Source organism: Rattus norvegicus, chromosome 10 (genome assembly GCF_021556685.1).
Source record: "Rattus norvegicus strain SHRSP/BbbUtx chromosome 10, alternate assembly SHRSP_T2T, whole genome shotgun sequence".
NCBI classification, from domain to species: domain Eukaryota; kingdom Metazoa; phylum Chordata; class Mammalia; order Rodentia; family Muridae; genus Rattus; species Rattus norvegicus.
Genome location: NC_141543.1, coordinates 23,831,192 through 23,848,145, shown reverse-complemented (window position 1 = coordinate 23,848,145; position 16,954 = coordinate 23,831,192). Strand labels below are relative to the sequence as shown.

The window sequence follows — 16,954 nt, the reverse complement described above, 5'->3', positions numbered from 1 at the left end:
GACATTCACCATATCCAACCCCAGTGTTAAGGATTGGGGCTTTGCCTCTACTGCTAATTATGGCAGATCTAGTCAATGAGACAGTGTAGTGAGGGGGATTGATTTGGTTCTGGGCTTGGAAAGCCTCGTTTCCTTTGGTGCCGCTGCAGTAATAGCAAAGAAGCAACTCTTACCGGCTTGAGTGGCTGCCAGCTTAATGGGGCCAATTGCCTCCCACCACTGCAGTGCTGTGGGATAGATCTCCTTCTTAGACTGGAACTATACAGGCTTGGGGCACAACAAGCAACAAAACAGTATCGAAGAGACAAGGAAGAGTCTTTATAGTAATGTGAATCTAATTAAGTCTACTAGACTTTAAGCCTATTGAAGGCACAGTCTCCATTTTGGAAAATATTACTGAGTACTACATACTGGAGAGAGCTAAACTGGACTGAAAACAATACTGCCTTAACCAAGTCTTCCCTTTCATGGTCTTTAGTAGCAACCATTGAATGCTGGGACACTTGAGTAACATAAGATAATTTCCTAATTCAGACATATCATGATTTTTAAAGACTGTAACAGTGAATTAATGAATTAGTTCAGACATGTTTGGCACAGTTCAAAAGGCAAGTGTGCCAACATTGCTACTTTAGCATAGCAGAAAAGACTAGGCTCCTGAGTCTCACTGTGGATGATAGATGATCTAGTCTGTGTCCTGTCACAGTCTCTACGCTGAGCGAGGAAGAGAGCAGGGAAGGCGTCACAAGACAACCCAGGTGACTGTGAAGGCACACGTGCTCCTTACCTCTCCCTAGAGGATAGCAGTGTAGAATAAGCCTTCAAGTTTCTTTCCTTTGTCTCTGGCCCCCAGCAAACACAAAATGTCTAAGTACCTTGTGGCCTCCAGAACTACCCTGGCTCTTTCTGCCGTCTGTCTACAGAGTTTTCTTCTTCAGAAAAGGAAGGGTGGGAATCTGACCCTGATTTGTATTTACTCAAGACAAGGTGGTACCTTACTCTTTTAGACTCAAGCTTTCGTATTTAATCTACCCAGAACACATCACATCTTCTGAGGCTACCTAGGAAACAACTGATCCTTCAAACACAAGCTCTTCCCAGAAGTCCTCTGTCTAAACAGAGCTTGTCTCTTCTATTGTCACAGCATCAGTAGTCCTCACTCTGATCGTGTTTGTCGCGTGTTAGAGTTAGTACTATTTCTCTTCACTCTGACACAGTGAACTCCTCAGAGCAGAGGTCGGTTTAGTTCACACGCTTATCGCAGCACCTCACAAATAAGTGCTAAACAGGCGCCGTCCTGTTGCACTCAGTGTTTGTGAAGCCAGTGTCTGGCTCTAAGGTGAGTGAGAATGAGCGCAAGAAAGGGCACTAAGTTCCAAGATAGACTTCTGCTCTCCAGACAGAACTTTTGTTCTCAAAATTACAGGCAAAACCACATGAAGATCTGAGGTCATAAGAGAAATAAATGGCAGTGCATTAGTAACAGATCAAGGGCAACTCTCCCGACCAGTTCTATTTCATGCTCCACTAGAAAACTGGTCCTTTTTAATCTCTAAGTACACATGTGGTTATCATGATATACCTATCAAGTGGGTGCTTGCCTAGGATGCTCAAAGTTGATCTCCAACGTCTCATAAACTGCATGTGAGATACAGACCTGCGATGCTAGTATATAGTATCTAGAGTCAGAAGAATTAGAAATTAAAGAAAATGAAAAAGACTATGTGATAGTCTTAGATCACAGAAATTTTAGGTATTATATCGTGTACACTCATGATTGGGATGAGGAAGTAAGTTCAAGGGAAGAGTTGAAGGTTGGGGATCGAGAGACCTCTGGCTAGCCCTCTTGAAGGCTATGAACATGTAAAAACCATTAATGGAGTCAAAACATTAGGCACATCAAGAAGCTGGAGCAGGATCTAAAATGATAAGGTATGAAAAGAAACCAATGTATGGTTAGAAAGCTGCTAGTGTGGTATGGAAGGCTGTTGAGGTTTGGAGTAGACGGTGTAGTAAATGCCTACTCTTTCAGGCGTTGAGTTGCAGGCTTGAGATTATTATTAGGGTTGGTGGTTCTGAGTGAGAAACAGGAAGAAAAAGATTAACTAGAACCTAGCAGTTGTTTTTCACCATGGCTCTCACCGCGTTCAGAAAACCCTGCAGATGTTTCCCTTCCACCTCCTCCAGCTCACAGATTGCCTTTAGGGTCACTTCTGCCCACAGCCTGACCAAGTGATGGGTGCTGGGAAGCTTACTTCTTAGCCAATGTGGCACAGACTAAACTATACTGAACCTCTATACTTTTGAAATTTATTTTCATATTTAAAAGCAACACTCATTTGAACGAGTGTTTCTGTGGTTTAAAGAATTCCTAGGCACTACTTAGCTGTACACTTTGAGAGCACATTTCAGATTCAGAAACTGTTGGTTATAAGTACTAAGTACTACTGAAGTGTTAAAGTGGTTCTATAGCCAGTTCTTTGTCTTGTTATTGGTCAGCATATGTATGTATGTGTCGGGGTTCTCTAAAGAAATAGAACCACAGAGCGTGATGGCACACACCTGAAAGGTAGAGACAACCTAGTTCAAGACCAACCTAGGTGTCATAGCAACAACCAAGTTCCAGGACATCTGTTGCTATACAGAGAGGTCCTGACTCAAAAACAAAGAAGACTGACCACGGGGGTGTGCACTTTACTTCCAGCACACAAGAAGCAGAGGCAGGCAGATCTCTGAGTTTGAAGCCAGCCTGGTCTAAAAAGTGAGTTCCAGGATAGCCAGTAGAGACCTTGTCTTAATAAATAAATAAATGAAAGTTAAAAATGAGGGAGCAGAATTGATAGAATAGTATAAATGAAAGGGGATTTATTAGAATGTTTTACAGGTTGTAGTCCAGGTAGTCCAACAGTGACTGACTATTTTATTATGGGCAGTCAAGATTCTGGTATTTGTTCAGTTCAGTCTACGAGCCTGGATGTCTCAGCAGCCCCAGTGTGGTACTGAGGTCCTGGAGGATTCCTAGACACTGTTCAGTCTGGGATAGGATCCTGCAGAATGGGTTCTAATATCAGCAAAAGAATGTCCCAGGCATGGGGCTGGGGATTTAGCTCAGTGGTAGAGCGCTTGCCTAGGAAGCGCAAGGCCCTGGGTTCGGTCCCCAGCTCCGAAAAAAAAAAAGAACCAAAAAAAAAAAAAAGAATGGCCCAGGTACAGGATAGATGAACTTGCCTGCAAGCAGGCAAAAAACCAGAAGCTTCCTTCCTCCACGTGTCACTAGAAGGTATGATCCAGACTTAGGGGAGGTTTTCCACCTCAAGTAAGCTGACCTAGAAAACCCCTCCCTGATATGCCTGCCATTTGAGTTTTAGATGTGGTCAACTAGACAAGCAAGGATAGCCATCACAGCCTAGAGTTTCAGTAGAGTTTTAAACTAATCAATCTCAAGGTCTTCTTAGACCTAAAGAAAAAAAAAGCAGAGATTATTTTGTATAGTACCAGTAATTTCTGTGTGTCTCATTGAATTCCAAATCTTATAAGGCTCCTGAAAATAAAGTAGCCTAAGCTTAATTAAGTTCACATAAGAAATTAAACCAACCAGAATTTAGAATCAGCTACATCTCAGACTTTCTTCTCTCTCTCTCGCTCTTGCTCTCGCTCTCTCACTTCATGACTTAGCCGGGTATTTTTAGTAATTTTTAGAATAATTCTTGGAGAATTCCTTACAAAAAATATATTTTAAGAATATTTACCCCTCGGCTCCCATGAGCTCCCTCCCATCTCTTCCTAGTCAACTTGAGAGCTCATCTTCCCCGCTGAGTCCAGTTTGTGCTGCCAGGAACTCGAGGGAGTGGTGTCTGCTCTGGCGTGTGGTCAGCCTACCCAGGGCCCAACACCAAGGGAATCTAGTCCTCCCTGTCCCAGAAGCTCTCAAATGCTGTAGCCCCTCAGGTGGTGGAGGGATTTGGTGCCTACACCCCCTATATCCTGGGATTCTGCTTAACTGGCTGTTTTGTCCTCCCTCTTTAAAAACATTTTGCTAACCCAGTTTCTTTCTCCTTTCCAACATTATGTATGCATTTATTGTGCATTTCTGCATATGTGTATATTCATGTGTGCACATATAAACCATAGCACATGTGTGTAAGTCAGGGGACAACTTAAGACAGTGCAGTCTCTCCCTCCACCATGTGAGATGGATTTTGGGCCCTCAGACTTGGCAGCAGGTGTCCTTAACACCAAGACATCTAAGCACCCCTTACCCTATCATTTGCATTAAAATACATAAATTAATCTGAAAAGTATATATCTCTCATGCATTTCTTCAGGTCTATGTGTATATCAGTGTAGTCACCATCCAAGTAAGCAATGGGAACCTTCCATGGTACCCTTGATTGATTTTTTTCCCTTGGGCTCTTCTTTCCTCCCAAATAAATGACCTTGTATACTTCTTACAATGGATGGTTTGTTTGGGGGGAACTGCTGGAAGAAATTTACCCACTAACTACACGGTGAAAATGCCGGTGTGTCTCACAGCCGCTGTGAATTTTGTCTCCTCATATCACTTTCTTTCTGCTTTTACCCAACAACAGGAAATCAGATCCTGTCTCTTGGGAGTCTCTCAAAAGATCAGATTTATCCAATGAAACTCAAGGGCATCTCCATCTGCTATTCAGCTCTCAAGTCTGCATTATGTGGAAATTATGTCAGCTTTGGCGTCTTCAAGTTGTATGGGGACAACCATTTTGACAATGTACTCCAGGCCTTTGTCAAAATGCTGCTGTCGGTGTCTCACAGTGACTTGCTGGTAAGCTCTGCAGTGCCACAGGGGTCTTCATGTGAGATGTGAAGCGCCAGCACCACAGGCCTGGAATGTTGCAGTGAAGCCCAGGGAATCCAAATGCCACTCCATGTGATGTTTCAGTGCAACATGCTTGCTCTGGATTTAACCAGCTCTGGACAGCTATAGTGACTACTCATAATTCAGCACACAGGCTGAAAACGTCGGCGCTGCCACTCTTAACCACTGGTCATTCAAAGTGCTCTCGCTTTCTCTGATAAAAGTGGATTTAGTAATGTCAGTGAATTGCTCTCAGCTATGTTCATGGTTCACAAAGGGAAATACAGGATTGGATGCAGAATCCCCTGCCTTCCATTCTACTCTTTGGCTTACTGCTGTTTAACTTCGCTTTGTATTAAAATTTGGGTCTGGCAGATAGTGTTAAACTGAAAGTTGAGCAATCTGATATATTAAATACCAGTCTGTCATCTACCTCAAATTAATCACCTCTCTCCTCTAGGCCACACTTTTCTAATGAGTGGACTTTAAAATGTGATTCCTCTGCCCCTTTTCTGCTCTGACATTGATTCTGTGATGTATATTAATGACCTTTAAGCTTTGAAACCTGTCAGAAATGTCTGGGATGCTCACTGGAAATGCAAATGTCTAGACTTGTCTCCGCAGAGCTTCTTTAAAACATTTCTGCCAGTTTATACAGAAGTCATTGTATGTTCAATGTATTTTCAGTACTTGTTAGAATAGCCAAATTCAGCATTGGGTTAATTGAGACTTTCCCTCCTGAGCCCACCCAGAGGCTTCCATGACTTACCTGGAAAGCTTGTGTGAGTAATGTTACTAGACCTTAGAATGGACTAAAGCACAGCACCTCAAGTCAGTCTGGGAAACCAGTTTGCAACAGAGTGAAAATAAAAAGCTCACTGAACACTGCCTGAATGACAGACATTACAAAGGAGAAATTGGAATCCATCAGTTACCATGTTTAGCAGCCTCACTGACAGGACTTTTCACTACATGAAAACCCATGTCCACCATGAAAACCCTCAGTAGTTCTCAAACTCAAGGGTACATAAGACTATATTTGCCATGTATGAAAAAATGGTAATTTAAAGGCCACACTTCAGAGCTTTTTATTGAGAGAGTCTGGAGTGTGTGGGAAACCACATCTTACTAAGCATGCTCACAGAGCCGTTCTCATCTCACAAGATGCTATACTGTTCTGGGTTATCTTGCCTCACTGTTATGCCTTGATATTGTGTACATAACATTTGAGCTCTCCCAGGTATTTTCTCATCACTCCTCTCTTGTCTGTAGAATATGATAAATATAAATGATAATTAAGTGGGTCGGCCTTGTGCAAACATTGCAGACTGAGATACCAAATCCATGTGGCTTGACATTTGCTCTCTCTCTGTGTAGCAATATCGGAAACTGAGCCAGTCGTACTATCCACTCCTGGAGTGTCTGACCCAGGACCACATGAGCTTCATCACCAACTTGGAGCCTCCTGTGCTCCTATACGTGCTCACATCTCTCTCAGAGGGACTCACCACTCTTGGTAAGGCTCATAGAGAAGACTGTTCTCCACAGGAAAGACTTGACTTCATGCTAATGTATGTGTTCATTGACATTCTTGTCCTATTAGGGGAAGAGAAATGTTATCAGACCAACTGAAAGGTTGTTTTATAAGCTATTACTTGCAAATAGAAAAAATAAACTTTAATATTTTATTAATTTTTATCAGTTCTGAGATACAGTTTAAATACCATCAAAGTCCAAAAAGTTCTAACCAATGTATATGCAATAATGAATCACAACAGTGTACAAAGTATTTGTATCACTACGGAAAGTTCAAGTATGTCCTCATCAGATTTATTCCTTACCCTTAACCCTACTCCAAGGAAACTACTCTCTTTCTCTTTCTCGAATCTCATGTAAGTAGACTCTTAAATAGGGAATGGTTTGTATCTTCTCTCTTTAATTAAACATAATGCCTTCGAGAATCATCTGTGTGGCTTTTTAAGTCAGCCACTTATGCCTTCCTTTTGCTGAGCATGATTGCATCGCACGGATTACCACGCTTCCTTTATCCACGAGTCATCAATGGCTGTTAGGATTGTTTCCTTACTTGACTCTGTTGAGTAGAGCCACTTTGAAGATTCATGCAGGAGTTTTTATTTGACAGTTCTTTGTGTTTCCCTTGACTGAATATCTGGGGTAGGGTTTCTGAGTTGTGTGCTGTCAGTTTTTCCATGCTGAGCTGCCGTTTTCCGGTGTGACTGTGGTGTCTTGCCACAGCAGTGTAGAAGGTTACAGCTGATTCTCATCCTTACATTTGAGTGGCTCTTTCTAGGCTGAGCCATCCTAGTGGATGCAAGTGGAATTCCTTTGTGGTTTTATTTCCATGTTACCAGTGAGGGAGTGGAGGATAATTCTGTGCTTATCTGTTATTTGTGTGGTGTTGGTAAGTTACTGCTGCAACAAATGCTGGAGAGAAGTCAGCATACAGAAAGGAAGGTAGGTTAGTAGCTGGTTCACAGTTTCAGAAATTTTAGTTTCTGGTCTCACGTTCCCCTCATTTTGGGCCTAATTAGCAGGAAGCATTTGACAGAACAAAGTTTGCAACCTTGTGGTGACTGAGAAGCAGAGAGATGTAAGATAGCATAAACCATTTCCTCCTCAGGTTACTGCTGGTCATGGAACTTTATCACAGCATAGAAACCTAAGTAGAACAATACTAGTAAGAACATACATCATACACGGGGGGTTCATTATGCTAATATTAATATTAATATTAATGATCATATTTAGAGGTTAAACTAACCATGCATTCCTGTACTCGGGGTGATAGAATTTTGATACAGATTTTTACATCTTAATTTGTGTCATGTATTGATGTATTCTTCTATAGTAATAGATTCTCCTACACTTCTTATATACTCTTCTTTTTTCTTTTTTAGGTTTGTTGTTGTTGTTTGGGATTTTTTTGTTTGTTTATTTGGTGGGTTGGTTAGTTGGTTGGTTTTTCAAGACAGAATTTCTCTGTGTACCCTTGGCTGTCCTAGAACTTGCCCTGTGGCCTTGAGGCAGGCCTCAAACTCATAAGGGTTCTGCCTGCCTCTGCATCTCGAGTGCTGGGATTAAAGGTATGAGCCAACCCCTCCCAACTTGTTCCATTTTTATAACCCTAACATGTGTTAGTGTTAGTCTTGTGCCTTTATAATATGAGCTCAGAAATGTGTCCTCCTCTGCTGTCTCCGAAGGTTTGCATAGAATTGTACAGGGTTTAATATTTACTAGCATTTCTCCAGTTCAACCATCAGACTTAGATTTTTCTTTGGGCAATTTCCAACTACAAACAAAATTTCTTCAGTGGCTTTTCTGCATATTTATTATATCACTAGAGTACTTGGCTGTTCATGTCTCTAAGAATTGTCCATTTTACCTAAAGTTCCTCTTACATTATTGTCATAAGATTGTTCATAGTAGCCCCTGCTATACAGTGTGTCTGAATCGACTGGCTATCATGTCTGCCAGCTCTCAAGAGTGTCTGTAGTATCTACAGTGAGACCCCAATACTGCTTGTTGAGCCCCATTTTCTCTCCTCCTCATCATTGTAGATGGAGTTACCAGTTTTACTGGAAAGCTTTCGTGTTGGTGATTTTTTCAGTTCTGATTTTTTTTTTCTTTTTTTAGGAGCTGGGGACTGAACCCAGGGCCTTGCGCTTGCTAGGCAAGCGCTCTACCACTGAGCTAAATCCCCAACCCCTCAGTTCTGATTTTTGATAAACATATTGCTCATTAACTTTACTCTTCTTTTACGATGTATTCATATACCAAATCAGCATTATTATGAACATATCTCACAGAGTAAACAGACTCTGATTTTACTCTTATTCAATTAAAATTTCATTTAATATTTCATTTCAATTAATATTTCATTTTTCTTTGAGGGCTTCAAGACATGTATACTAATTTCTATATCTACCCCTTACTCAGCCCACAAATTTCCTCAGACCCCAGCCAACATGTTCTTTTTCTTCCTTTTTTTCAGTAACTCACTGTGATAGTTTGAATAGGTATGGCCCCTATAGGCTCATGTATTTGAATGTTTGACCCATAGGGAGTGACACTATTAGAAGATGTGGCCTTGTTGGAGGAAGGGTGTCACTGTGGGGTGGGCTTGAGGTCTCCGATGCTCAAACTACACCCAATGTGGAATACACTGACTGTCCTTCTGCTACCTGCAGATCAAGATGTAGATCTCAGCCGCCTTCCCAGCCCACGTCTATCTGCACACGGCCATGCTTCCTGTCATGATGATCGTGGACTGAACCTCTGGGACTGTAAACCAGCCTAAATTAAATGTTGCCCTTTGTAAGAGTTACCGTGGTCATGATGTCCACTCACAGCAATAAAACCAAAACTAAGACAGAAGTTGGTACCAGGGTCTTACTACAGTAGATCTGATGCTTTTGTTTGGAGGAATATGGACTTTGGGACTATGGATTAGAAAAGCTTAAGAGGTTTCAGAGGAGAAGAATTTTAATATGTTGCCTGGAGACCATTTTTGCAATATTTTGGTGAAGACTGAAGAGCCTACCTGAGACTAAGGTGAAGAGGTTTAGATTAATTGCATTGGCAAAGGAAATCTCAAAACAGCCTAGCAAGGCTATATCCTGTGGTTCACTTTTATGAAGAGCATTTTGATGAAACAGAGCAAGCTTAGAAAGGAAAAATATAAAATGTATGATGGTTCAGGGATTAAAGGGGCACCAAAGAAGTAGAATGGAGCTAAATCTTGTGTTTGAGGATATTAAGTGGATTTAAGGGAGTGGTGCCTTCAGGGCAGCATTCTGCCCAGCTAAGTTGTGGTATACCGGCCTTTAATCTCATGACTCAGGAAACAAAGGCATATAGATCTCTGAGTTCAAGGCCAGCCTGTCTATGAGCAAGTTCCATGACAGCTAAGCTTAGGCAGTGAAGAAAACCATCGAAGCAGAAAGGTAAAGAGGCAAATGAACAGGGGACCACATTCCAGCCACAGCAAGCAGCAGAACTTGGCAGTTTCAGCCGCATAGTTCTGGCTTTAGAGTCAAGGATAGACGAAAGGGGTTATGGAATCTCCCTTCTCAACTAAGGAAAGTTGCTGAGGCCAGATGTGTGGCCTCCTACATGGAGGCCCTGAGAGGCCATTGTGTGAAGCTGTGAAGGTAGAGCATGGATTGCCTTGAACACCCCAAGAGGTTAAGAGATGCCAGAGGCATGGGACACCTGCCCAGGACAGCTGCAGATGGGAGGGAACCAGCCCAAGAGAAGGAAGTGCATTGCAATCAACAAAGCTGGAAGGAGATAGAGATCGAAAGCACTTTAACACCAGACATGGAGATGCAGAGTTTGGAGTTTGCCCAGCTGGTTTTCAGTCTTGCTTTGGTCCAGTATTTCCCCACCATGCTCCTTTACCTACATTTTGGAACAGTAATATATACCCTGGGCCATTTATGTTGGAAGTCTATGATCTGTTAGTAGTTGTTGCTGCTGCTCCAGCTTTTATAGGGGATTATAGTTAAAGAGATTGCATGAATCTCAGGAGACTTTAAACTTTGGACTTTTATTGTTGAGACTGTGATATATGTATGGCTATACATCTGGGGGGCCAGGGAGTGGAATGTGGTGATTGAATAGGTATGGCCCCCATGTGTTTGAATGCTTGGCCCATAGTGAGTGCCACTATTAGGAGGGGTGGCCTTTTTGAAGGAAGTATGTCACTATAGAGGCAGACTTTGAGGTCTCCTACGTCAGGCTCCACCCTGGGTAGGACATATAGGTTGATGTCTATATGCAGGTGAGGGCTGGCACAAGTTAGGTCAAGGCCATAATTGACAGTAAAACAATAAGGTGGGGGCAAAGCTTTTGTAAAGCAGGAGAAAAGGGGAAGGGGAAAGAGAATCAAGATGGAGACAAAGAAAGATGACCTAGATCTGGGTGGTCTTGAGTTGTCTAGGTAGTTGGGATGGATTTCTGTAGGCAAATTTTCTTACCTAGGTGGGCGGTTTATATCCTTATCCTTTGGTTGTGAGTTCATTGTGAGGATGTATTGTGGATTGAGAACTTAACATATAAATCTAATTGATAAATTACAGTTTTTTGAGTTATGATTTCACTGGGTGGTTGTTGGGAGTGTGAGCAGAGTCCGTGGCAGAGAACTGTGATAGGCTGGCCCATGCTGGACTTCTAGAGCCCTAATTTTACTGGGTAGCTGGAACCAGAGAGTTTGTGGCTAGCAGAGAGCCGCCGGGAGAGATACTAATCTGAGATAAATTATGGTTAGTTCCATGTGGCCCCACAGGTGCCGGAGCTAACACTAGAGACCAATGTGGCAAGGCGTCATGCTGGAACAGGCCTAAGGACCACCAGGGTCAGAGAGTGCTTGTGGGCATCGTGGAGCTGCTGAGGTAAATTAGTTCAAGTTCCGAATTGCTGAGCCTGAACTAACAAGAGACCTACCACCTGGGTCAGAGAGAGCCTGGGAGAGAAGCGCAAAACAGTACTCGCAGGAACCATGCACCGCCTTTTTTTTTTTTTTTTTTTTTTTTTTTTACAACACAACACAGTAACCTGCTGCCCGCAGATCAAGATGCAGAACTCTCAGCTTCTTCTCAAGTACCATGTCTGCCTGCACACCACCATGGTTTACACCATGATAGTAATGCACTGAACCTCTGAGACTGTAAGCCATCCCCAGTTAAATGTTTTTCTTTATAAGAGTTGCTTTGGTCATGAAGTCTCTTCACAACTGTGAAACCCTCACTAAGACACCCTCTAAGCCCAGTTGGTACTGCTTGCCCATATGCTCCTGGGTGGTGAGTATGTTTACTATGTTTGTAGTGCCCACAAAAATGATCGTCTTCCCTAGGGACTGTCAACTGCTAGTAGCTTGGGTGGATCTCCTGAGTCTCACTCCAGGCTTCCCTTGAGTTTTGACTGGCTTACTATGCAGGTAGCCATAGCTGCCCTGAGTTCATGAGTCCAATGGCCATGTCCTGTCCAGCAAACAGCCTTTCCTAGCACATCTTCATAGCCTGAATCCTCCCTGCCCACTCTTCTGAGATGTTCCCTGGGTCTTAGGGATCGAGATGTCCTGTGTAGGGTTGAGGACCCTAGTCACTCATTCTCAGCACTTTGACCAGTTTTGAACCTCTGCCTTAACCACTTCCCCTGGCAAAAAGAAGCTTCTTTTACCAAAGTTAAAAACAGTTCAGATCTGTGGGTATAAACCTGAGTACCCAAAAGGCTGTTTGATAGGACAACCAGAAAAATCTCTTTATTGTCCTACTGATCTTCGTTTGGTTATTAGGTGATTCCTGTGAAGGATATTGCTGGTTTTCAATATTTGAAGATGCTCTTTGTTACATTATTGAGTGTGATTTTATTTCATTATGCCATAGAATATACTCAATGATTGGTTGGTCAGTTGATCGGTTGGTTGGTTGATTTGGTTTTTGTTTTTCAAGACAGGTTTTCTCTGTGTAGCCCTCCCTGGCTGTCCTGGAATTCACTCAATAGACCATACTGGCTTCAAACTCAGATCTGCTTACCTCTGCCTGAGATAAAGGGTGGGATTAAAGGTGTACACCCCGTGGATTAATGACTTTCTGATAATCTAGATGCTTATTTGTTGGTTATATAATTTATTTTATCTGCTTGTTCTATGAATTGGTAAGAGGAAAATACTAAAGCCTAACTAGTAGCTCTGTCCTAGCTCTTTGACTCTGGTTCTGTCAGGTTTTGTATTAAATATTTAAAAGCTCCTGTCAGGAACATAGATATTTGAAATTATGGTATTCTTTTGATGAATTTACCTTTAAATCATCACAAAATGCCCCTCACAATCTGTGGTAATAATTTTTTCTGAAAGTTCTGTCCGATAGTAGCTTGTTTCCTCATTGCATGAATGTGTTTGGGGGTGAGGTGCATGTGCCATTGTGCTCTTATAGAAATCAGAGGACAGCTCACAGGGGTCAGCTCTCGTCTTTTATTGTGAGGGTCTGAGGAATCAAACTTAGGTGATCAAGCTTGACAGCAAGCATCTTCACTCTGCACCATCTCACCATCCAGCATCCTTTTATTAGTTGTAAAGGTTCCTTTATTCTTAATATTGATTATTTATAGAGCACATGCATACCTTATTTCTAAGGTATCATAAATGTGATACCTTAAATCATAAATTTATTCCCTTACAGTTTTATACCTTCTGTGTCTGGTATGAGCTAAAGTCCCATTGTCTTCAGCTTTGAAATATTTAATACAAGGGCAACAGCATTTTAATCTCTCAGAATTCTACAAAGAAAACTTCTAAGTGCCTCTCTCTTCCGGTTCTAAGAACACTTGAGTTTACACTGGGTCTCACTTCAGTAACAGTAGCCTCATTCCCCACCATGAAACTTAATATGTTCACCGTTTCTGGGGATGAGGACATGGACCTTCTGCAGCATATAGCTGGGATTAGATGTGTTTATTAAAGCTGACTTTTTCTGTATTGTAATGGAGTTTGGGGTCTGAATTTGCAGTGTCCATGTGTGCTTTTCCACCTGATCTTGTTCCTACTTCCCTTTCTGCTCCATCTCCTTGTTTAGAGTAAAGCCTATGCTTGTTTCAGTTTACTGGGTTTAAGTCAGGAGACTGGAGTGTTTGATTGGCTCTTTCTCAGACAGCTGCTTGTCTGTAGAGTCCACTCCGGCTGGCAGTCAGGGTTTGTATTCCTGCACAGAACATCACGACCAAACCTGGGATCTTGTTAATCACAGCTGATTCTTCAGGCCAGCTAACCAAAGCCACAGAATCGTCACAATCAAAACAGCAACAGCCCTGACAAGAGTCTTTAATCTCACAAGCCAGACCACCATCTTCTGCACTGTTCTCAACATTATCTTCCAAGCTCTTACAGAACTCTTAACATCCCAATGGGTCTTCCGGATCAAAGTTCCAAAGTCCTTCCACAGCCCTCCCAAAACATGGTCAGGTTGTCACAGGAGTACCCCACTATGCTGGTACCAATTTGTCTTAGTCAGGGTTTCTATTCCTGCACAAACATCACGACCAAGAAGCAAGTTGGGGAGGAAAGGGTTTATTCAGCTTACACATTCACATCACTGTTCATCACCAAAGGAAGTCAGGACAGGAGCTCACACAGGGCAGGAACCTGGAGGCAGGAGCTGATGCAGTGGCCATGGAGGGGTATTACTTACTGGCTTGCTTCCCCCGGCTTGCTCAGCTTGCCACCCACCCAGGACCACCAGCCCAGGGATGGCACCACCCACAGTGGGCCCTTCCACCCTTGATAACTAATAAGGAAAATGTCTGACAGCTGGATCTCATGGAGCCATTTCCTCAAGGGAGGCTTCTTTCTCTGTGGTAACTCCAGCTTGTATCAAGTTGACACACACAAAAAGCCAGTGCACTGGCCTTGAACTGCCTTGAGTCCCTGCCCTTGCATCTGAGTAGCTGGGGTTGCAGGAATGTGACAACTTGCTCAGCTCTAACTAAATATTTTAAATGAGTCCATCTTCCACCTTCATGGGTTTATGAGCTACCTTTATTTTTATTGGTGTTCTGTATATTCAAAATGAGCATTCTCAAATAATATTATTGAAGTTTACTTTTATTCTTTGTTTGTTTTGATTTTTGAGAGTCTTCTGTAGCTCTGACTGTCCTTGAATGCTTATATAGACCAGGCTGGCCCCGAACACACATCGATCTGCCTGCTTCTGCCTCCCTAGCACGGGAATTAAAGCCATGCACCATTACACCCTTCCCACTATATACTATTGGACAACCACAGTGTGTGTCTCTGTTTTATCCCTAAACTCCAGTTACTCACACACACTAAGCCTCTTGGTGGCCTTCAGCTCAACTGTGCCTTCTGGGAGGCATTTCTTTCCATAATTCCTATGGTTATAGGTCAAGTTCTCAGATATTTTTCTACAATTTTTTTTTTTTTTGGTTCTTTTTTTCGGAGCTGGGGACCGAACCCAGGGCCTTGCGCTTCCTAGGTAAGCGCTCTACCACTGAGCTAAATCCCCAGCCCCTTTTTCTACAATTTTTAATCTGCTATCAATGTTGTACTTTTTTGCCCAGCCCCAGTGTTGTATCTTTTTATTCAGATATTATAGTTTTAATCTCTAGAAATCCTCTTGGGCTGGAGAGATGGCTCAGCGGTTAAGAGCACCGACTGCTCTTCCAGAGGTCCTGAGTTCAATTCCCAGGAACCACACGGTGGGTCACAGCCATCTGTAATGAGATCTGATGCCCTCTTCTGGTGTATCTGAAGACAGCTACAGTGTACTTATATATAATAAATTAATAAATCTTAAAAAAAAAAAAAAGAAAAAGAAAGAAAGAAATCCTCTGTGTGTGTGTGTGTGTGTGCATGTGTGCGTGTGTGTGTGTGTGTGTGTGTGTGTGTGTGCGCGCGTGTGCGTGTGTGTGAGACAGGGTATCACTTTGTTGCCTATGCTGACTGTGAGCTCTTAGTGCTGTGACTCAGCCTCTACAATTGTTGTCCTAGAAGCTGAACCCTCAGTGTAACCGTGGGCTTTTCTATCTTGTCCTCCCTCATCAACCTCGGGGTTTCCTTTAACTTTAGCACTGTTGATGAGTTTTATGAGAAAGTCATTTAGGTCTCTGTCTACTGGAGAAATTTCTTACATGTTTTTCCGCTCATTTACTTTTCTTTTTATGGATTATATATTCTATGTATGTCTTGATTTTATTGGATATCAGATACTATGAGTTTTATCATGTATAGTGTTTGATTAGGATTTTGGGTTCTGTTCTGTTAGTTGAGTTACTTTGTGATTAATTTCGTTCATTTCAGCTGGGGTGACAGCATTTATTTCAGAGTCGTTGAGTCGCATACTAAGAGGTAGCCCTTAGAGGACACTGCAGCGCCCACGTGTCATGGGCGTCTCAGGAACTGTGCTGGCCCCTTGAGTTAATTAGGAGCCTTTTAGCCTTGAGCTTTGCAGCTTTGGGGAGTTTCTTCTCACGTGTGCAAGGAGAGCAATAGAGACTCCCTTACAGATCTCTCTAAGCGCATCCCTCTAATTCCCACACTCCGGTACTTTGTACATAATGATAGCTGCCTCAGTCCTCCACATTTCAGTCTTCAGCTCACCGAGACCCTTGGCTTTATTTGGATTGCCCTTCTTGTCCTACAGTCTAGACCGCTTTGGGCATGCGCTACGGCCGTTGTAAGTATTACCTCGTTCATTCCCCTCTCCTCGGGTTTAATAGCCCTATACTTCTTGTTGTGCAGTAATTGAAAACTGTTGTTTCATATATTTTGTCCTGTTTCTGGTTGTTTATGGCAGGAGGGGAAATCCTCACAGCAGTTAATCCTTCGTGGAAGAAGCAGAAGTCTTGTCTTTCCTTATTACAGTTTAGCTTGACATTCTGTTATCTTACATCATAGTAATACTAAGGATTTTGAATCCGTTGCAAGCAGCTCTGTTAGTCTCATCATATGATATTTGTCAGGCTTGGGGTCTGCATTTCAGCAGGAGGTTGACAAATTAGCATATGAAGGGAGCTGAGCACAGTCCCATTGCTGCTGTGGACACAGGGACAGTGGACACATACTGTGTGCCTGGTTCTGTCTTAGTGGGTCTTGGGTTGCTCATTTCATTCTCTTTTTCTTAAAATTTATTTATTCATTTTATTTATGAGTACACTGTTGCTGTCTTCAGACACACCAGAAGAGGGCATCAGATCCCATTACAGGTGGTTGCTGGGAATTGAACTTAGGATCTCCGAAAGAGCAGTCAGTGATCTTAACTGCTGAGCCATCTCTCCAGCCCTGTTTGTCTGTTTGTTTGTTTGTTTGTTTGTTTATTTGTTTTTAATGGCAGTAACATGGGTGACTACCTTCTGATTACTTATTAGCCTGAGATCATGAACAGCTTTCCCATCAGTATCTGGAGATTGCCACTAGCACAGTCACTAATAAAAGCTCCAGGCTAAGCTCCTGCCAGGTAGAGAATGGAGTTTCTGCTGCCGTAAGGAAATAAGGCATACGGAAAGTCTATTTATCAATAGTCCTAGTCTACATGGTTTCTTGTACAGTACCTGTGAGTTCATATGCATATCTGTTGTGTTGTA

General features: G+C 42.5%; 1 protein-coding gene across 2 annotated transcripts in view; it reads left to right on the top strand.

The window, feature by feature from the left end:
- Ranbp17 (RAN binding protein 17) overlaps nt 1–16,954 on the top strand; it is a 309,416-nt gene that overhangs the window by 255,148 nt on the left and 37,314 nt on the right. For both annotated transcript variants that reach the window (NM_001106994.2, NM_001440088.1), the window contains 2 exon segments: nt 4,590–4,804; nt 6,215–6,353. In NM_001106994.2, coding sequence (NP_001100464.1) covers nt 4,590–4,804; nt 6,215–6,353 — 354 coding nt within the window.